The sequence below is a fragment of the Vigna radiata genome, unplaced genomic scaffold (assembly GCF_000741045.1).
Source record: "Vigna radiata var. radiata cultivar VC1973A unplaced genomic scaffold, Vradiata_ver6 scaffold_133, whole genome shotgun sequence".
In the NCBI taxonomy this organism is placed as follows: domain Eukaryota; kingdom Viridiplantae; phylum Streptophyta; class Magnoliopsida; order Fabales; family Fabaceae; genus Vigna; species Vigna radiata.
In genome coordinates, this window is record NW_014543257.1 from 511,024 (window position 1) to 533,903 (window position 22,880).

Consider the following 22,880-nt stretch of genomic DNA (forward strand, 5'->3'; position numbering starts at 1 on the left):
GGTACCTAAACCAACCTTAAATAAACATGTTACAGACATGAACTGTGGTTGGGAAACTCATTAATCTAACCTTTTTCGTAAAGTTTGCATGGCAACAAACAAATAATAACAGAACATCACTTGCATATATAGTGGACTCACAGTAAAACCAGAAAGATAAAGAAAATGTTGTACGGCTTTGATTATTTCTATCTGGATAATGATAGGTTTAATAGGTTTGGAGGTCTCTATTTCTGCGGGTTCGTTCCAATTGGATCCTTCTATTCTCGAAGTGCTCAATTAGGTCCCTAATTTGATAAATTTGAATCAATAAAGCTTCTACCGTTAAATTTTGTAAACAACATTAACTTTCTTACAATGTGACATACTGACTGTGCAATTTTTAATGACGTGCATAGTCTGACTTGCTGACTAAGACCTCGTCCATCATCTCCTTCCAAACCCTCCCCTCCAACTGGTGTAGATCCCCAGTCGTCGTGGTCAGTGAGGACGTCAAATCAAGCTTTTCCAACGCTGACCACCATGGCAAGCGCGGTTCCACGACTGAGGCTGTCAAATGGAAGGAGCCAATGACGATCCATGCTGTTAACCTCGTCATGGAGCTCTATGAGGAGGGTGAACTCTTCAACGTTATAGCTGTGGAAGCCAAAAGGGTCGATGCCCACTACTCATCAACACTGCTAGAATCCCATTCTTCCATACATATTTCACACAGTATCATCCAAAATCAATGAATTTTAAGGAAAAATTATTGATTTTTACAGTAATGAGATTCAAGGTATATTTGTTTGAACCCAGAAACATAATTTTGGAAATTAGGCAAAACCCAAGAATCAAAATCTAAACTTTTGATCATCAACGTTGCCGTTGGAAGACCCTCGTCACCGCTGCTTTAGCTCCACCTAGAACGTTGTTGTGTCGTTGGTTGTGGGAAATGCGAGTTGTTGTACTGTGTTGTGTGCTTCGAGAAAGATGAAGATGTGCAGAGAAAGAAAACAGAGAAAATTCAAAACTGGACTAGATGAAGCTATGTTGCTGTTGTGTGCCTTCAAAAAATGCATACACCCAAAATTAGGGTTTGGATAATTATTGCCAGAGGGTCAGCCTGCTCAGTCATGAGAAAGCATAAAGGAATCCAATGTTCCTTCCAATGGTATTTTCAGTCATGGGAGGGAAATGAATCCCCCAAATGATACAATTATTGCCGACGTTAAGGAGATGTAAGAAAAGGGAAGAAATTTCAAGAATACCAGCAGTCTCCCTACTGTGTTTCCATTTCCTCGCATAGGGAGTCCAACTCAAAAACAATCTCAGCTTTATTCCACTCATGCTCTATAAACAGCCCCCTCCACTTTGTCATCCATGGATAAATATATAAATATTAAATCTTGCTTGTATTGAACATATTTGATAATTAATAAAGGATGAAAATGGAAAATGTAGTAGAGATGAGCAGAAATTTCTTCGCAGATTGGTGAGTCTCCGATAACGTTCCTCCACCTACTTCCATGGCGGCGACGGAGATGGTAATGGCGATAACGTTTCTCCGAGAGGGCGTTCTTAATCCAACGGGTTTAATCAAATAAAAATAAATCCATGTAATGACTTCTTAGTGTGCCACGTGTTGATTCAATGCACAATTAGTATGCCACATTGCAAGGAAGTTAACGCCGTCCACATAATTTAACGGCAGGGAGCTTTATTGAGTCAAATAATTTAACGGCAGGGGGCTTTATTGAGTCAAATTTATCAAATTAGGGACCCAATTGAGCACTTCCAAAATAGGAGGACCCAATTAGAACGAATCCGCATAAATAGTGACCTCCGAACCTATTAAACCATAATGATACTTTGATAATATTTGAACACTATCTACGTGTCATTTTGTGATTGGTCCATGCTAATGTTTATAATTATTATTATTGATGTTTGAGTAATTTTAGATCAATCACAAAACGTAGATAATGTTAAAATGTTGTAAAAAAATATTATCAAAATATCATTATCCAAATTAATAATATAATAATTGGTGATTTACTCCAATTTGCATTAAAGTTAATTGATTTCAATCAACCAATAACGATTGAAACATGTGTTTATATATATATATATATATATATATATATATATTATATATATATATATATATATTATATATTATATATATATTATATATATATATATATATATATATATATATATTTTGTGAAATCTAAAATTAACTTTGAACAAAATAGCAGAGCTATGTGCAAGATGACTAAAGTTTCATTTTCAATTGTTTTAAGGAATTTTAATTTGAATATTTTGTACATAGCTTTGACAAATGAGATAAATATACTTTACTAGTTTCTTTGCATAAGGAAAGTTTCCAACAACTATTCGTGGACAATGTTTTTATACACACTATTTATTCTATTATTTATAAGAAATAAATAATTGATTCAATATAATAAGTATAGATTTATGTAATTTTTAGTATATTAAAAATTAAAAATTACAATCTTAATATAAAAATTATTTTATTAATTTTGTTTGAATTAAAGTAATTAAACACATATTTTACCTTTACTAACCATGACGCGTATTTATTAAAGAAAAAAAAATTAAAGTTAATATAATTAATATTAAAGAAATTTTTTTACCTTCGAATTTTGCTTAAAACATAAAAAAATACATACTTAGTTATATTAATCATTAACCATTATAAACAAAATTAAGAGATTTAAAATAGATTTGTTCTTATTATCTAAAAAGTAAAATATATACTAAATAGTCAAATATTTATTAAATAAAAGATTATAACAGTTGTGACTTTTGAAATACTTTTCTAACTCCAACACTAAAATAATTTTCTCACTGAAAATATTTTGAAGAATTATTTTTACAATTTCTTCCATTTATTATTTCCAATATTTTTAGATTTAAATTAAATTTTAATTTTAGAAAAATGAATAATCCATGTACTCATTAACAAAAATGTGAAAAGGGGTAACCTAGAAAAAAATGGTGAACACAGAAGACAAGACATTTTCCTTGTTTATTGTCGTTCATTCTTACCGTTCTCTGCCACTCTTTCTCTCTCATATTCGAAAACATAATAGGGTAATATGGATGAGACTCCAATGGACCCTATAAAAGCTGGAGAGAGAGAAGCATCGAAATTTCTACGCAGAAGAATAAATGTTTATTTTCGTTCTTATTTATTTTCTTATCCTTGTGATATCTCATTAGCGACTAGTGTTTTTGTGTCGTGAAAATGTCGTATTGTATCTGTTCTGTGGAGATAACGCTGTAGCAGGTCTTATTCATTGTGTTTGGAGGTATCTAACCTCCAAGATTCGACTCCTTTTCATGTCATATATCTCCTTTTACAACACTCACCACCGATTCCCCAAAACAAACTCATTTTTTCTTTTTCCTTTCTGCAATGCCAGAAAATTAAAAGCCTGTGTTGTTTTGTTGATGTATTGAGTAAATTGTGTGTGTAAGCTTCTATTGTTCTTTTCGGTCAAATGGGGTTTTGTTTCTCCCATGAAAATTTATTTTTGCTGTAATAAACTGTGCTTGTCTCTGGCATTTGAAGTAACCCTTTTTATTTCCTCTGTTTCTGGTAGATTAGGTTCTTATATGTTTGTTAGTTTTGTGAGTTCACGTATTGTTGGTGACTGGGGAGTAGTTTCTTATGCTTTTGACTTTAGGGTAGTGAATGTTTCGGGTTGGGTTTGGTTTAGGAGGAAGAATATTTGTGTGGTGAGTTAAGGTTTAGAAAGAAGTGTTTTTTTAGGTTTTTTTTTTTTGTTTGTTATTGGTAGAAGAGTTGAAGGTTATATCTCTAATTCATGGAAGGTTCTTCCGTATGCTGTTTGGTGCTAATTGTTGAAAGAAAAGGGGTGACTTGTGCTGTGGAGTTTGGGTAGTGGCTGTGGCTGGGAGGATAGAATGGATTTATGGGTTGTTGCAGCTGCTGCTGGAGCTGGCTATTTGGCTAAATATTGGAACAGGGTTGCAAAACATGGTGATAGATCCTGTCACGTGTCTTCCGAGGATTCATGTTTTGAGAATCCTGTCACCTCAAGCAGCCCCTCTCCCTTTGCTAAACAAGCCCGAAGAGATGATTTGGCCGAGGATGTCTGTTCTGATGGAAGGATTTCAGATCTGTACACACAGGATGGTATTGTGACAAGAGAAGTGGCTTCTGCCAGAGGGTTTAACAGTGAAAAAATGCATCAGTTTTGGAATTATAGCAAGAACGATGTTCTGTCTTTAGCAAACTTAGCAATGCCCTTATCACCATATGATGATAACTTAAAGGCTGTTGATGATTCAAATGGCCAAAGTACTGGCATTGGCGGTGATCATGGATTCCTTATTCCAGATTCTTCTGCTGAAGTGGTTCCTGTCAACAACTCTTCTGGACACAAAACCCTTCTCAGGATGAAGCTTTTGTCTGGGCGTGTGACTAGACCTTTAAGTTCCCTAGAAAGTTGCTTTATGGCTCAGCTATACAAGGAGCATGCTGAAACCGAAGAATATGTTTTTGGTTCTCTTGCATCGCAGTCCACTGCCACGAGATCATTTCTTGTAAGCAATGGAAGCCAAATAATCAACAGAGAAAAGGATAGTCTGTTTAGTACTTCCTTTGAAAGCAAGGAATATAAGCTACAAAAAGCTAGTCGTAGAATAAAGGATGAAAACGTATTTGGGGTTCCTTCCTTACCAAAATTCAGACCTGTAAATGAGGCTAAGGAGAAATTTTATGAAGTCATTGGGAGAAGTCGAAGATTGAGCTCTTCTGACAGTGTGTCCAGTGAAACTCTTGTCCATACTCAGCAATATGGTATGATATTTCTTGTTTTAAACAATACCTCCTTACCCTGTGCTGTGTTACAAATGCTTGATTTATCTATTTGTTGTCCATGATTATGGTTAAAACTTTTTCCTTTTGTTGTAGGAATCACACTTGTTAGTTACTCTTCTTGAGGATGATAATGTGATAGTATATATATTTTTGTAAATTCTTGGTGTTATGCTTAGTAACAGTCTCCTACTGTGTTATGAGGATAAAAGTTGTAAAGGAATCTCATTGATATTGAAACACAATAGAAAATATCATTGTTATTTTGCAAATGGATATTTTTTGAGCGCTAAAGGTTGGTTGAAATTGCTTCATATCCTAAAGCAACTTTCCTAGCATTAATTATCAAAGGGTTTTATTATATAATCGTAATTGTTTTGATCAAGCCTAGCCTTGTAAATTGTAACCAAAAATATCATCTGCATAAGGTACTGCAAATATAGATCTTTGGAATTAGTTAGGTTGCTATTTATTCTGAGTGGACAACGTGTATTAGGTACTTGATTTGGATAATGTAAAATGTAAAATGTTATACTTTGGTTACTAAATTCGTTAACATGTCTACATGCATCAGATAAAACATTTCTCTTCAGTCTTGGGATTTCTTTTGGGATGATGACTTCCATTATGGCAAATAAAAGAGAAATAGGCAAGTTAAGAGAGTTGTTGAAGCAGACTGAAAACCTGGTTCAAGATCTACAAGAGGAACTTGAAATGAAAGATTCAATGACTGTGAAGGAGTTACAGAATGAAAATTATGGTTTGCAGGATACTTGTGATAATTCCTCTTATGATAAGGAGCTAAATGAATTTTCCCCTGAAAAGCATGTAGATAACTCACCAAGAATTGACTCCAAAGAATCATGTCATGAAAAGGTAGAACAAAGTTCAGAATCCATGAGCAAAATTGAAGCTGAGCTTGAAGCTGAACTTGAGAGATTGGGATTGGACATGAATGCATCAAGCCTAGAAAGAAAATTATCTGAACTTGTTGAGGTAAAATGGATTTTTATCTTCACATTTCCTAGTAATTACATGATCCTCAAGCACAAAACCTCGTCTTGAAATATATTTAGTAGTTCTTCCATTTATTCACCTCCTAATTGAGCCTGTGGTATTATTGTTGGTCTTAAGCCCATGTAAAGGAGAAGGGTTGTATTATGCCTTTGGCAGCTAGTGTAGAACTTGTTGAAATACCAAATATCGATCAGTCATGCTAGATTTTGTGTGCCGACTGCCATGTATTCACCTCCTAGTTTAGTTGCTCTCATCCTTGGCTGTGGTGAAAGTAACAAAAAAATGGAATGGAAATGAACCCTTCTTATTTTTCACCTTCATGGAGAGTACAAAGTATAACCTTAGTCTGTAGCATACTTCCTCTTGTTTTGATCTATTATTAGGGTTCTAATTCACATGACTAATCTTCGCATTGCTATATATATTGGTTTTAGCCCCCAGTGCCAATTTTATGCGCCTTATTTTTCTTGGAAGTTCCACTGCTTTGTTTTGCAAATCATACACAATTTGCTTTCTGAAGTGAAAGCTTACATACTATACTTTCTTCCATTGGTTGTGGTTCTTAAATGGGTTAATGGTAAACAATTTCTTGCAGATTGATTCAGAGTTTGTAGCAGATTTTTCCCAGGGTGAGCTACGAGCTGACATGGTCAGTGGTAAAGATTCTATCCCTCCAAAATCGACCGACGATGCCGGGGATCCAACACCTCTCCCAGCTAACTATGCAGTCTTGCCTCATGAACTGAGTTTGCGTTTGCATGAAGTTCTACAATCTCAACTTGAGCAAAGAGTGCAGGAGCTTGAGATTGCCCTTGAAAATAGTGAGAGGAAAGTGAGGCATTTGGAATCAAAGCAAGAGGGTTATTTTCAAAAGGCATCTTCCTTTAGTAGAGAAAATGATGACTGTGACCTTATGTCCCAGCCCTTAATCCTCAACTTATCAGGTGAAGCTCTAGATGCATACACTGAGGCTTATGAAGAACTGATAAAGATAAATGACTCCGAACAAAATTCACCACATGATTGTGCTGACCACAAGGAAGGTTTGCATTTACATGACTTGCATGTATTAGGGGTTCAACATGGTGGAGCAAATGGTTCTAGAATTTATGAATTAGCTGGTACTGAAGTTGAAAGTAATGGTTTTGATGATGACGAGGTGGAACAGCAATTGATAAGGCAAATTGTAGAAAGGACCAAGAAAGGTTCTCCTGTTTTTAAAAATGCACAAAAGATATTGTGTTGTGTGGATGAAGATGAACAATGATATCAAACAGTTTTAGACATCTAGGAATAGAAAAGAGTTAATATTTACTAATACCCAAAAAGCTTCCCTTATTTTCACCTCTTTTTCTCCATCATATCTTGTGCAGCACCTTTACTTTTAAATTCTTTTAAATGAAAAAGAGAAAGGTCTAAGTCTTTCTAGATAAGATTCATTGGCCGACTACGTTCATTGAAATATCAGAATTAACATACTGCAGCTAATTGGATTAGATTGTGTCCATGTTTTACTTGCAGTATTAGTGTATATTTTGTGTATAAAACATTGTCTGGGGTGTCAGAGGTCAATTTATCTGGGAGATGGGCTATTGTGTTGGCATTTACTACAGTACACAAACAATGAAATGAAATGGATACAGCAAATAAAATCATGACTTATAATATGAGAAATGTAATTTGTAGAATAAAGTGTACGGTTCTGAGAAATAAAAAGAGATAAAGAACATGGTGAAAACTAATATGAGATGTAATTAAAGAGGTGATAACAGGAAACAATTGTGTAAATTATTGTCCCAATAACATTTCCTTATATATTTGATTGTTAGTATTAGAATAGTTTTAATGATAGAAATATAATGCTAATGAATACATGAATAACATTAATGAACAAGAGCAAGATATCATGAATAACATAAATGAACAAGATCAAGAATACATTGATATTAGAAGAATCACAAAAATTATCATGACATAAGATGTTCTTGCTCAACATAGAATGTTTTTAATTTGAGTCAAATATACTTTTAATTTTAGTTCTTTTAGTTCATAAAATCGGACGAAATTAGAATTCTTTTTTATTTGAAAATTTGATATATCTTGATGTCTAAGTTTAAAAAAGGAATGAAATTTGTCAAATAGTATAAATAATTCAAATATAAACTTAAAATATTTTTTGGATATATTAAAAAAATTAACACAATTAGATTAAAAAGATTATATCTATTTATTTTTAAAGTTTAAAACTAAATGATATTGAAGTTTGGAACAAGAATAAAATCTAATTTCGTATTAAAATTGTAATTTCTTGTTTAGTGAAGATCGTCTATAGAGGTTAGACATTTTAGCAACTCATGTTTTGAAGTTTAACATACAATGCTTAGCGAAATAATATTTATTGAGTAAAACATCTAAAGGATGTGTTTACTAAGAATAATGTTGAACAAAATTCGTGCTCAACGAAACAAGTATCTATAACATTTCACAAAAATAGTATTTTCCAATATATACTATCTAATAGAGAAGGTTTAATGAATGGAAATGTTTAGTGTACACTTAACAAAAAATTGAAGCTTAAAAGTTTATATCCAAACAATGTTGAATAGATAAGTGTCTAAAGAAATTAATGGTCTAGGAAAAGCTAGCCAAACGCTATAATGAAACTTAAACAGTTTTATAAAATAAGCATATGACATTTTACATCGTTTGAAGATCATATATCAAACGTTTTACTTCCTAAATGATGCTTCTATAAAATGAGTTGACATGTGATAATATGTTTTAAACACGTAATATATTCTAACGTTTAAAACATTTATTGCATGTAAAAAAATGTTTATTTGCTTGCATGTTTTGCTCTCTTTATCTGTGTAGATCATGAAAGTACAAAACCTTCACTCAAATCCTTGCACAAGAAGGATAAAGACGTTTAGAGATAAGAAGACACTCTAGGAATGTTTTCTTAAAGCTTTTAGATCTGGAGAGCCATTCAAGCTACTTTTGAAAAAGCTCTAATAAAACACAATAACTTTACAACGTAAACGTGAGTCTGACTACCCACCTAAAAAGGCTATGAAGTCTACATGGAAGTCAACTTTCAGTCTAACCGATCTCTCTCAAGAAGACTTTATATTAGATGATTGTATGAAGAGAACAAGAAGAAGAAGTGCATAAACTTGTTGTTACGTTTTTTCTCTCTATCATCTAACACTTTCATTTATAAAGAAAGTTTTTTTATAAGTTTCCAGAAGTTAATTGTATTAGTCATATATCCTCCATAAGAAAGTAATATTCTTTCTTGTAAGAACTCAAAAACACTTATTTGTGCTTAGGTTTAGAAGTGAATTCAAACATTTGTATTGTTTATCGTAGTGGAGTTAAATGTTTTAGACAATTTGTCTAATGTTATACCAGGAGTAGTTAAACTCTTCTGGTTAGGTTGATTAGTGGTGAAATCGGGAGTGGTTGATAATACTCGTTGTATACCGGTAGTGGTTGATACTCGTTGTATATTAAAGATTAGTTGAACTCCTTTAAGAGGTTATAAGAGAAAATTAGACGTAGCTGAGGTTGAAGGGAACTAGCATAAAAATACTTGTGTTATTGATTTCCCTCTTTAAAATATTTCCCTAAACGATTTATTAAATATATACGCATCTAACATCTATTGCAAATCATCTAATCCCTACAATAGTCATAAAACGTTGATTTACGAAAAAGTTTTAAAACACTATTCAAACCCATTTCTAATATTGTCCTTTGCTTCATTTATATGGTGAATTTAAGATGACTTAACTAATAAATAGTCATATCATTTTATTGATTTAGGCTTTTGTGCAGTTGAGATTAGAAAAACATTTACCTTATGAACATGGGTAGATTCTGGAATGGTACGTCTTCTTTGTGTAAACAAGATTTTTTCTGAATTTTACACATCCCCCTCTTTAGTGGACTTAGTAGGTTGAATGGGTTGAACTTCTTTCTCCTAATTTGTTCTTTTTCAATTCATGTTTAGTCCTTGTTTATGTTCAAATCTAAAATCAATAGAGGAGAATAATATTCAATTCTTATAGTCCCCTTTGAAGATGATCAAGGTGAAAGTAACTTTTGCTACTAAATAAAAGACACCTCTATACATAATTTTTTACATGATGGGTGATAGCATTTATATCTCTTTAGTGTGGATGAGTACAATAATTTATAAAGGTAATAAAGCAACTTCCATAACCACTACCAGGAGCATTACCAGAGTTACCAATATTACCTTCACCACTCAGAGCAACATCATAATTCCCCCTTTTACCACCATAAGCCCCACGTACTCTTCCACCATTGCCAGTGTTATCTCTTGTGAAGCCACCAACATAACCACTAGCAGCGCCATAATTATTGCTAGAGCTGCTTCCCCCAAAACTACTACCTGATCCTCTACCATGTCCATTATTGCCATAACCCACAACAACATTGCCACCACAGGCACCAATATTGCAATAATCCTTGCTTGGTGTTGTTGTCCCCGGGACTACTGACTGATCCACCATCGTATCCACTACTGCCCTAACCTTTAGCAGCATTGCTACTATCACCACCATCTCTAACACTGCCAGAACACTAGCATTGCCACCGTAGGCACCTGCATTACTATAGTTCTTTCCAGAGCTGCTGCCCCCAAAATTGCCACCTAATTCTCCACCGTACCCACCAACTTCCATAACTTCCCGTAGCATTGCTACCATAGGGACCAATGTCAACACCTGATCCTCGACTATTGTAACCTCCAACAACATTGCCACCATAGGCACCAATATCAACATAGTTATCGCCAACCTCGCTGCCCCCAAAATTTCCACCTGTTCTGTAGCCACCTCCACCATATCCACTGCTCCCGTAACCTCCAACATCATTGTCATAGTTCTTGCCAGAGTTGTTGTCCCAACGACTGCTGACTGATCCAACACCATATCCATTACTGCTAAAACCACCACCAGCATTACTACTGCCACCATAGCTACCATTGCCATAACCTTCATTAGCATTGCCACCATAGGCACTAATAAATCCTTTTTAGTCGCATAAGACTCTTGTCAAAACCAATTTTCCTCAAAATTGTAATCGGGATCAACCTTGGGAATTAATCCGTGGAAATGACTATATGAAGATGTAAAACTACTAAAACATAAACTACTATGACCATGACTCGAAACTTAAAATATACAAAATTTAGATTAAAATGCTTATACAATGAATGGAATGATGGAATTGATGCTTAAAATGTACTACTGGACCCTAATCTACAAAAGTGAACACTTAGAATCATTTCTTAAACACTAGAAATAGAGATACGCAAACCGTTTGATGAAATGCTCATTAAACCCTAACTTTCACAAGTGTTCTATGAAATGCATGAATGAAAATAAGATGCTCTATTTACAATGCAAGTGTATGGAACATGAAAAATAAAGCAATTATATAGTAACAGTGAACATATATGCATATGAGAGTGTAGGGCATGATTCAAATTCTGATATGAGAAATATTAGAGATAGAGTTGAGCTATTTATAAATAATAATATATAGAGAGAGGGATAGTTTTTGGTGTGTTTAGAAAACCTAGAAAACTCTAAATCAAAGAGAGAAAACCAAAGAAGAGAGGAGATTGGCGTTTTGGGAGATTGGTGATGTTTTGGGGTTGTGGATAAAACCCTAGTATTGGCCAAGGTATGGGGAAGCTTAACTTTGTTTGCTTGTTGTTGTATGTCATATGTGTTCTTGATTATCTTGATTGATAATCTTTGTGTTGATGCATGTATATATGAATATTGTTATGATTATTTATGATTATTGTTGGGTAAGGGTTTGTATATGCATGATGATAGGATTTATATAATATTTGTGTTGGGTTTTATGTATGGTTTGTTGGGTTATCCCAACATAGGGTTTGAGGCTAAAGAGAACAAAATTATGATGCTTGGGGGTTTCCATGCAAATATATGTTGTAAGTGTTGGGTTGTTGGGATCCTTTCCTATGTGAAGAATAGGCTAAATAATGTGGACCATTATGTCTAACTTTGTTTTAGTGGAGGTGGGTCAGATTAATTGGGTACATTAGAGTCATTTGAAAGGGAAAAACCAAGTGAGAAAGAAAGGAAGAAAAGAAGTCATTCATGTTAGATAAACTTTAAAAATTTAGGGGTACAATTGTAATTTGGATAGTTTTACTTATGCTGCGTGTTTTCTTATCCGCTTATTATTTTACTAGGGTTAGATCTATCTTGACGTTCATCATGGAGTGAATTAGATAGGATATCATGTTCTAGTTTTTATTTAAGTTTGTTATTATTATTTTGTAAAAGACCCACGACCTATGTGATGTTTATAGCTATTTAAAGCCATTTTTACATGAATGAAAAGTACCACCATAATTTTGCAAAGAGAAATATATTTTGGTGTGGAGTGCAACGAGTTTTCTTTAACGAAATTATTTTAGTGAGTGAGTGCAGCGACACGTTTTGTCAACAAAAGTGGTACCAAAGCTTTATGCTATGAGTACCGAGAGAGAAAAAGAGAGAGAGATGAGAGTCAAACACCATGAGGGAGAAAGTAAGTACTTGAGTTTTTTTGTGAAAGAGGTGGGAAAAATTTTCGGAAAAGATCAATTATGACAATTGCTCTTTGCAGATGAAGGTTCTTCTCGGATCCCAAGATGTATGGGACATAGTGGAGGATAGGTACAATGAACCTACAGATGATGAGCATCAGACAATGAACCAGACTGCTGCATTGAAAAATATATGGGTGAAAGACAAATTGACATTGTACTTTCTTTATAATGCAGTGGATGAAACAAGATTCAAGAAAATACTTAATGCAAAGTCAACAAAGGAAGCATGGGAAATTTTGAAGGTGGCATACAAAGGAGATACCCACGTGAAGCAAGTCTGAGTACAAGCTCTCAATAGAGAGTTTGAACATATGGAGATGGATGAAAATGATGGAATTACAGACTTTATAACTCGAGTGCAGAAGATGGCCAACCAACTTGGAATGAACGGAGAAGAGGTTCCTCCTAACTAAGTTGTAGAAAGATCTTGAGAAATCTGACAGATGATTTTAAAAGTATCGTGGTCACCATTGAAGAGACAAAGGATTTATCAACTATCATTGTGGATGAGTTAGTTGGGTCATTAAAGGCGCACAAGTTGAGGAAGAAAAAGAAAAAAGGGGAACCCGATGATCAAACACTATAAGCACAATTTGACTCGAATGAAACTCGAATTACTTAGAGCCGAGGTCCAAGAGGTACAGGACGAGGAGGACGTGGCCGAGGTGATTTTGTGAATGATAATGAAAAGCAAACCGATGAACAAAATTGGCATGATCGAGGACAGGGAAAGGTCAAGGAGATCGGTCAGGAGTTTAGTGTTTTAAGTGTGACAAACATGACCACTATGCAAATGAATGCAGATCGAGGAAGGGTCACAATTGTAGTAAGTCCGGTCACATTGCTAAATTCTGTCGAGGTGAGAAGAAAAGTGAGAGAAACCTTATTACGAAAGAAGAAGATGAACAAGAGATGAAAATTTTGTTGATGTCAAAGATCTCAGAGTCGAAGATGGAGAATTTGAATGTTGGACCATGCTTGAAATCAAAGGCTGAGGAGATTTCTACCAACTCAGTATGGTATTTAGATTCTGGAGCAAGTAATCACGTGTGGAAACGAGAACTTTTTTAATAAACTCACCAAGGTGGATGCCATATTTATGTCTTTCGGAGATGACTCCAAGGTGACCGTGAAAAGGCGTGGAACAATCCGACATATGTAGAAGGATGGACAAGTTGGAGAGATTAGAGACGCTTACTATGTTCCCAAGCTAAAGACCAATGTTTTAAGCATGGGTAAGATGATTGAAAAAAATAATTCAGTTTTTATGAAAGACTAGATATTGTATTTAAAGAATAAGTATGGTCATCTAGCAGCCCAAGTAAAAGCGAAGAAAAACCAGTTGTATGAACTACAGCTGAAGATCTTGCAGAAAAGGTGCTTGAAGCAAGATATGACTAGCAAGAGCTCGAATAACTCCATTGATAAGGTACATGTATCATGTTTGTTACAGGTGCAAAATATATAAAATTTGAAGAAGTCGTGCTTGATGAAAGGTGGAAGAAAGTTATGAATGATGAGATAAGCTCAATTGAAAAAATTAAACGTGTGAGCTGACAAATTTACCCACAGGTGTTCAACCAATTGGTGTAAAGTGGGAATACAAAATAAATAAGGAGAGGTGGACCGCTACAAAGTCCGACTTGTGGTGAAGGGATACAAACAACAAAAGGGGATTGACTATGGTGAATTGTTCGCCCCAGTGACAAGGATGGGAACAATCTGACTATTATTCTCACTAGCAGCTCATCAAGGATGGAAGATTCAACAAATGGACGTGATATCTGCACTTTTAAATGGTTTTGTTGAAGAGGAGGTCTATGTGGAGTAACCTCTCGATTACATGAGAAGAGGTGAAGAAAAGAAGATGTTGAAGCTGAAGAAGACATTGTATAGTCTGAAGCAAGCTCCTCGAGCCTGGAATGAAAGAATTAATACACATTTCAAGAAGAATGGTTGTGGTCAATATTCATATGAACATGCTCTATACCTAAAGAAGCACAAAACATGTATGTTGATTGTTGCTCTATATGTAGCTGATTTAATTTTCATGGGAAGTAAAATCGAGCTGGTTGAAGAATTTAAAGAAGTAATGAAGAGGGAATTTGAAATGACTGATCTAGGCATGATGAAATATTTTTTCGGTCTGGAGGTGAATCAAAGCTCAACATGGATTTTTGTGTCTCAAAAGAGGTATGCTGAAGATATATTGAATACGACAAAGATGATGAAGTGCAATCCGGTTTCCACTCCAATGGAACCTGACATTGAGTTATCAAAAGATGGAGAAGGGGATCGTGTTGATGCAAGTAGATATCAAAGCTTGATTGGGAGTCTCAGGTACTTAACAACCACAAGGCCAAACCTTATGCTTAGCATGGGACTCACAAGTCATTTTATGGAGGAGCCAAGGTATTTTCATTAGAAAGCATTAAAGCGAATACTAAGGTATGTAAAGGGAACTATGTCTTTCTGATTATGGTATACTAAGTCAGACAACTACCAGCTTAATGGGTATGCAGACAACGACTGATGTAGAGATGTGGATGACCGAAAAAGAACAATTGGCTATGTCTTCTTTATGGGAGATACAACATTTAATTGACTCTCAAAGAAATAACCTATTGTTGCTCTATCAACGTGTGAGGCTGAGTATGTGGTAGCATCTTGGAGTGTCCAACATGCAATTTGGCTGAGAAATCTATTGAAGAATTCAGAGATAATGCAAGAAGAAAGGGTGTTGATCTGAATAGATAATAGATCGCGATAATTAAGTTGGCAAAGAACCCAATCAACCACGAGAGGAGCAAGCATATTGATGTTCGTTTTCATTTCATCCGGAAAAAGGTAAAGGAAGGGAGCGTGGAACTTGAACACTAAGAAAGCAAAAATAAAATAGCTAAATATTCATGAAACCATTACCTACAACATCGTTTCAGGAACTAAAAAAACTGATCGAGATCAAGGAAGGAAAATTTTAAAGTTTATTGGAAAGTTTTGTTAGACAAACTTTAAAAATTTAGGGGTACAATTGTAATTTGGATAGTTTTAATTATGTTGCGTGTTTTCTTATTCGGTTATTATTTTACTAGGGTCAGATATATCTTTACTTTCATCATGGAGTGAATTAGATAGGATATCATGTTCTAGTTTTATTTAAGTTTGTTATTATTATTTTGTAAAAGGCCCACAACTTATGTCACGTTTACGACTATTTAAAGCCACTTTTACACGAATGAAAAGTAACACCACAGTTTTGCAAAGAGAAATATATTTTAGCGTGGAGTGCAGCGACACATTTTGTTAACAATTCCTAAATAACATAAAAGTTGCACTAGTATTTTCATCGTTGTGAAGTTGTTCACCATTGGATCTGACTGATTTTTGAAAAGTGGGTTCCAGACGTATGGTTCTTCATTCTAACCGTTTGGATCGTCAATCGGAGGTTTACTTTAAGAAAAAATAGCCTGACATCAACAACTCTATTTTTGAAAATTTCATAAAATCTACACTGGTGTTTTAGTTGTTGGGAAGTCATTTACTGTTAATCGGGCTGATTTTTGAACAGTAGGTTCCAGACATATGGTTCTTCATTATGACCGTTCGAATCGTCAATTGGAGTTCTAGTTTGGGAGAAAATAGCCTCGCATCAACAACTCTATTTTTGAGAAGTTGTAGAACGTGATGAGAATCAGAGAATGAGATAAAGGGTTCTGTTTAGGGTCAAGAGTGAGTTGTTGTTGAGATTGTAACATGAGTGGAGGATGGAATGCACAAGATTGTGTGTGGATAATGAGCATGAGGCATGAGATATTAGTCTACTTGTTGTACCTAGTAAATCCTGGTTCTATCTGTGGATAGGTGCTCTCTTTGGCATTGGTTGTTAAAAAAAGAGTGATGACTTCTTTTGGCATTGGTTGTTGAAAAGGGAGGAATATTCCCTTTGACATTGGGTGTTGAACCAAAAGCAAAGAACACAACATCAACTCAACTTGAGCATGAGAGAAAACGAAAATTAGTGAGATGAAACGAAATTAAACGGTAGAAAATGGAAGAAACAAGAATTGAAACTGAATACCAAATGTAGATTACAAATTCTTGAAGTTCTTGAGCCTGTTTTAGGTCCTTGAGCTCCAAGCCAAAAAAGTGAGAGAAAACTCAAAATCTGTTTTTGAATCTGCACAATGGGAATAAGTGTTGTTTCCTCTCTATTCTAAGCTCTATATACATTGCTTTCTCTCCCTAAGCTCCACTAACTAGCTGTAATTAACTAATTTAACTTCTAAAAACTGAAAAACTCAAAATTCGTACTAAAACTAGACTAAATATCTCTTAGACTAAGCTTAGTTAACTCTTGTCCAGTTAGCACTGATTAAGTTCCCTCCAATGTTTATTTTTTCCTTCAACACGTCACATGATATTTCTCTTAAAGTCTCCAATAGACTGGACATAAATTTCACCTTCAATTGTGAAAATCAACTCTAAAGTCAAAATTCAACATATGAATAGGCTCCAATTCGATTTCAGATTCTGTAGTTGCTGTAATTTATGGTTGATCTTAGAGTTGTGAAAATGGGTCAGAACCTGCGGGCCAATTCGGCCCACCACGGGTCCGGATCGAGTTGGGTTTGAAAAAATTGTATTTTTTTTTATGTCGGTCAGATTTCAATCCTGTTAATTTAACCCGACTCATGCGGGTTGAACCTGTGTTGGGCCGGGTTGGCCCACCTACCCATCTACCTAATTTTATTTTATTAAAATTTAATTTAAATTTTATAAAAGAATATTTATTATTACTTTTTGTTTGAAATAATTATTTAAGTTTCCTATTTTCAAAATTAATTAAACACCCATGTTAGGAGTGAAATTTAGAAGTGAAATTTGTTTTGATTTAAATTATAGAAAGTTTATAATTTTTTTATTTTAAAAAAATTGTATTTAAGTGAGCCAATTAGCCAATGTTTACAGGTCAGATTCGAATTTTTCTGGCTCGTTAATAAATGAGCCGGGTTGGGTTTATTTACTAAGTAACTAACCCGTGATGGGCCGAACCGAATTAGACCGAGTTACCTGTTTTGACCGCTCTAATTGATTTTCCTTTAAACAACACTAAATCACTTGATTGAATAACCTGTACCAAAGTCACAAAACTCAAATTAGCATATTAGTTCTCTAGTAAAAAAAAATAAAAATATAAGTTATGTATGAGAAATTTTTCAAAAAGGTAGGAATGGAAGAAGAGTAGAGAAGGGAAGCTAGGTTTTTCAAAATTTGAATAAAGAGAGAAGGTAGAATTTGACAAGTGTATTTAATTTCTGGAGGATATAAGCTTCTTTAGAAAATAATTAAAATCCTTACTATTATTAATATTTAGACAATTTCTTCTAATCATATTAAATAATGTTAATTTGATGACAATTTTTATAATCTCGATAACATAATTTCAATTAAATAACAATTTTTTTAGTGAAAAATATGAATAGCATAATACATTTTTTTTTATACACATGTATAATAATTACCTTGGATAATCTTACAGTAAGATTTTTTTAATCTATTATTTATAGATATCTTAAGCTGCCCGATTAAAGACCTATTTAGATCCTTCATCTGTCTCCTACAAAACATTGAAATCATAGTTATAAGAGGTTAATTTTAAACTTTAATACTCGTCTTCCTAATTTTTTATCCTATTAATTATGTTTTAATTTAAACAAGAAACAAATGTAAAAGAAAAATTCAACAACGCTAGAAGGAGGGCTTGAACCTCCGACCTTGTGGTTAACAGCCACACGCTCTAACCAACTGAGCTATTCCAGCTTTTGAATGCTAATTCCTCAACAAGGTATATATACATCAAGAATAGATTCAACAATACCCTTAATTTTTTATTCTAATATTCAATAACATATATTATCAAGCTAACTCTGCACATTATGGCCAACAATCAAAACACTCCATTAAAAACTCAAGTGATTTAAAATAGTATTAAAAAAAAGTCTCTTAAATCTAGTGGAATCCATGATTATCAAAAGTTGAGACTTGAATTATGAATAGTTTTTCATTTTCAAAGAAAATATAATGTTTTTAAATAAAAAATAAGTAAAACATAATTATATATATTCTAATTTTAAATTCTCATTCACCATCTATAAATTCAATTTTACTTAATTAATCTTCTTCTAATTAATTTTACATTCCTTTTATAAATATATATAATCATTACAGTATTACTTTTGTCGCTTAATTTTTATAATGTTATAATTATATAATAGAAGTAATTCTAATTTCTTATAATTACATTACACTACATATTTCAAAGAAAAGTTATGTAAAAAAAGGAAATACAAGGATAACAAATTATATTTACACCATAAAAATCAGTTACCAAATCCAATTTTGATATGGTTAATTATAGATTATAGATTAAATAAACAACCTACCAATAAAAAATAAATTCACCCTAATAATTTTGAAATTAATAGTTGAGTTGTTTGTATTGAAAGTAATAATTTTTAATTGATTTTATAAAAAAATTCATGGTCTTTTCAGATTGCATATTGCAGTGGGAATGATTTAAAAGAAAGACATTGAGGCAGCCAAATGGTTCTGTAATCAAAATCCAGATTGAAAGAGAAGATAGAAGAATGGGCGATTACCATTTCGTGTACAAGGACCTAGAAGGAGCCTCTACTCAATGGGACGATATCCAGAGAAAGCTTGGAAATTTGCCCGAAAAGCCACCCGCTTTCAAGCCCCCACCTTTCACCCCTTCCTCTGATGACCAACCCAAAGACAAAACCTGGATCGATTCCAAAACCTCCGAAGAACTCGAAGACCTCGAAGACGACCTCGACGATGATCGATTCCTCCAAGAATATAGGTTCTACTTCACCTTTTTGGTTTTTTCAAGGTTTTTCTTTGGTGGGTTGGTTTTGTTTTTCTCCAAGGTGGTCGAGATTGAAGAAAATTTGAAGCTTATAAGGATTTTGTTGATGAGACTTGTATTTGTGTGTTTATTTTATTTGTTGTTGAGTACAACTTGGTTGGGAATTGTTATGGATTTGATATTTTGTAGCAAATTAATGCTTAGGAATCTGTTTAATTACCCTTCTGTATTTTCTATGTTATCAATAACATTTTGTTAGCTATTGTTTTCTGGATTTAACATTTTATGGTGAATTAAAGCTTAAGAGCCTATTTTCGCTCTTGTTTATGGCTTTTTTGCGCTGAATTTGCTTGAAAAGTAGGAATAAATGAGATTATGAGAAAGCAAAATTTGGTTTACATGCGTGTGTGTGTGTGTGTGTTTATTCTACTTGTTCTTAATTGAATCATTTTGCTGTGATAGGAAGAAGAGGTTGGCTGAGATTCAAGAGGCAGCTAAAGTACTTAGGTTTGGATCTGTGATTCCTATTTCAGGATCTGATTTTGTTCGAGAGGTATCACAGGCTCCATCTGATGTTTGGGTGGTTGTCATCCTTTACAAGGATGGGTATGACTTGATTTTGGAATTTCTTTGATTCTATAATCTATAGCTTTCCAGAGTCATGTTTCTTATGGTGATTGTTTATGTGTTTTTGACAGGATTCCTGAATGTGGCTTGTTGATGCAAAGCATTGAAGAATTGGCAAGAAAATATCCTGCAACAAAATTTGTTAAGATTATATCTACAGATTGTATCCCAAACTATCCAGATCGAAATGTTCCGACTTTATTGGTTTACAACAATGGGGCAGTTAAAGGAAATTACGTGGGTCTGCATAGTTTCGGGCGAAGATGTACTCCTGAAGGTATTTATGTCTAAAAATGCCAGCCTCGTAGTTTTATGTTCTTTTATTTTGATGGAATTAAAGGCCAAGCTTTCAGAGGAGTTTCTAACAATAAGTGATGCAATTTTTATGACATACTAGAACTAGTTTAAAGGTTTTTGCTTCCAGTGTGAATGTAATCCTCATCAATTTTGTTAAATAATTGTTATAGTGCTGCCATAAGACTATAAGGAGGTGTTTTTCAACCTCTCTGCCACCGGCAATTTGTGAAGGAAGGCCAACTATGGCAGCACCATGGACCACAATGGTCTTTTTCTATGGTGAAATGTTGGCCTTCATCTGCCACCGATGACCTTGATCCTGATAACTATCTGCCTAAATAGTCAAATTTTGTTTTGGTCTGCATCATTTTGATAACATTATTACATTTAGGTAGTGTTTGGTTAGCTGCACTGTGGCTTTTCTTCTTCTTAAATGGAGGAGCTGACACTCTTTTCATAAAAACTCTTCAAAAGTGAAGTAGCTTATTCTTTTAAATGAGCTTAAGATCAGCTTTTGCGGAGCTTTTTTGGCAAGACTACAATTCGAATCCAATCTTCATCTCTTTTCGGTTTTCTTTTCCCAAACAATTTGGAAACCTAAACTTCTTGACCACTTGACTCTTGCTGCACAGCAAATTTCCTCCCAGTTATTGCAGTTCTCTTGCGTTACACTGTTATTATTGGATTCCTTGTTCTTGGTTTTGTACTCTGTTCTCTGTTTTGTGTCATTGTTGTATTCTTTGATGGCAATGTAGGAAGTTAATAATAAGAAAGCCAAGTGGCAGCCACTCGGAGCCAATGAGTTTAATTCTGTCATGATTTTCTTTATTGCATTGTTAGTTACTTGGTGCAATGAACTTCTATAAATAAGCAACCTCTAAAGAGAGCTGAGGCATTCTGAATTTTCAATCAAACACTTTTTGTAATCTTTCCTCAAATCAATATATTTCTTTGGATTCTATTCATTCATTGGAATCCCTAAAGTTATTTAGTTCTTCAAATAGTTACAATTCCTAGTTCTACCTTCACCAAATGGTATTTCTCTTTAATTTTTGAATTGTGACTCTTTTTCTCTCAGTCTCTACCCTTTTGGTAGTCATGCCAATGTCATTGGCACTCCATTGTCTCACACTCCACACCTCATTCTTTGTAGACAAATTTTGTGTCAATCCACTTGATTGACTAAGTAGGTTATTTTTTTTCTACCAAATAACTTTTACCTTAAATGAAATTTTAGGTTTGTAAAAGTGTTAAGATTTAATTACAAGGTATGACTTAAGAATCCCACACTAAATTAAGCGATTCTACAATGCATGTTCTAAGGCTTTGGGCTCTCCAACTAAAAGAGCTAGCTTTTGTGGTATTGTTTCTCTAAGGTTCTTTAATAAAAGAATATATAAAGCAAAGTAGCAAACAAACACCTATTTATTTATTTTTTTGAAGTTGTTATTTTTCCTTTTAATTTAAAGGAGCTGCTATATTTAAAAAGAAGAAAAAGATAGACCAAACATCAATGTTGTATTTTGTTTTCTTTCTTGCTCATCTATATATAGTCTCCTTGCCAATTGACATTTAAATTAGTAAACATGTAACCATGTCATTACTACCCTACTAATTTGTAATATTAGCAGAGCAGACATTGTTGTTTTAACCTTATTTAGTACCTCATCATTAGATTTGTTGCTTTTACCTTAGTTAGTGCCCCATGATTTTGTTGTTATTTTTACCTTATTTAGTGTGCTTGATTAGATTTGGTCATCTATATGTGTGTTATGCTTTTTAAATATTTGATATTGAAGGAATAATAATTTTTTTATATCAAATATTTTATAAAAATTAATTAATTAGTATTTATGAAATAGTAAAAGAGATGAGGGGAAATCTCCCTTNTGTGTCTNTGNATACACATAGGGTAATGTATTTATAATAATAAGAGTGTGGGCTAAGCCCAAATACAAATGAACATGTAAATGAAATAAACACAATATCTAACAGTATTGAAATAATAAAAAAAGGCTACAAAATTTTGGTATTCCTTCAATTTTGGATAATGAAATCTTTCCTTGCTTGCTTTGTCTTGATGCCATTCCTGAATCCTTCTCTTACCTTGCTTACATTGTTTCAAAGTTGTGTAGTGATAACACATTGAATTCTTTGCATTGTGGAATGTCAGGTGTTGCATTAGTGTTGTGCCAATCGAATCCTGTTCTTAATGATGGTCATAGTAGAAATGAAGCAGTCATTGAAGGAGTTCGCAAACAGTTTATAGAGAAAATTGTTGCTGATCATGAAGAAGAGGGTGATGATTACTCAAGTGATTAACATTTCTTTTCTCTTTCTTGTGTTGTTTTCTTTGTTTCCAAGTTTCTTTTGGTTTCACTTTTAAAATTTTGCCTAAAAAAACACTAGTGCTAATGTTTAAGTATATCTGTGTTGTATAGTATACTTTTATTCCTAGTAATGAGATGATTTTGTCAAGAAAAATGTTATTTTAACAATTTTTTTTAACAATTTTCTTACAATAATTTATATAG

The 22,880-nt window shown here is 33.7% G+C and overlaps 2 protein-coding genes, 1 non-coding gene and 1 pseudogene across 3 annotated transcripts; 3 read left to right on the forward strand and 1 right to left on the reverse strand.

The window, feature by feature from the left end:
* The first annotated feature begins 3,031 nt into the window (after positions 1-3,031).
* LOC106753474 lies at positions 3,032-7,305 on the forward strand. The gene is made up of 3 exons (XM_014635292.2): positions 3,032-4,837; positions 5,430-5,851; positions 6,468-7,305. The coding sequence occupies exons 1-3, from the start codon at positions 3,940-3,942 to the stop codon at positions 7,137-7,139; spliced, it is 1,992 nt and encodes a 663-aa protein (XP_014490778.1). The 5' UTR covers positions 3,032-3,939; the 3' UTR covers positions 7,140-7,305.
* Positions 7,306-14,064: 6,759 nt separating this feature from the next.
* On the forward strand, positions 14,065-15,652 carry LOC106753438 (annotated as a pseudogene).
* Positions 15,653-18,279: 2,627 nt separating this feature from the next.
* On the reverse strand, positions 18,280-18,353 carry TRNAN-GUU. Its single transcript has one exon. It is a non-coding gene; the product is annotated as a tRNA-Asn (tRNA).
* A 740-nt stretch (positions 18,354-19,093) lies between these two features.
* Positions 19,094-22,843, forward strand: LOC106753453 (phosducin-like protein 3). The gene is made up of 4 exons (XM_014635262.2): positions 19,094-19,416; positions 19,885-20,028; positions 20,121-20,326; positions 22,520-22,843. The coding sequence occupies exons 1-4, from the start codon at positions 19,181-19,183 to the stop codon at positions 22,666-22,668; spliced, it is 735 nt and encodes a 244-aa protein (XP_014490748.1). The 5' UTR covers positions 19,094-19,180; the 3' UTR covers positions 22,669-22,843.
* Positions 22,844-22,880: the final 37 nt, after the last annotated feature.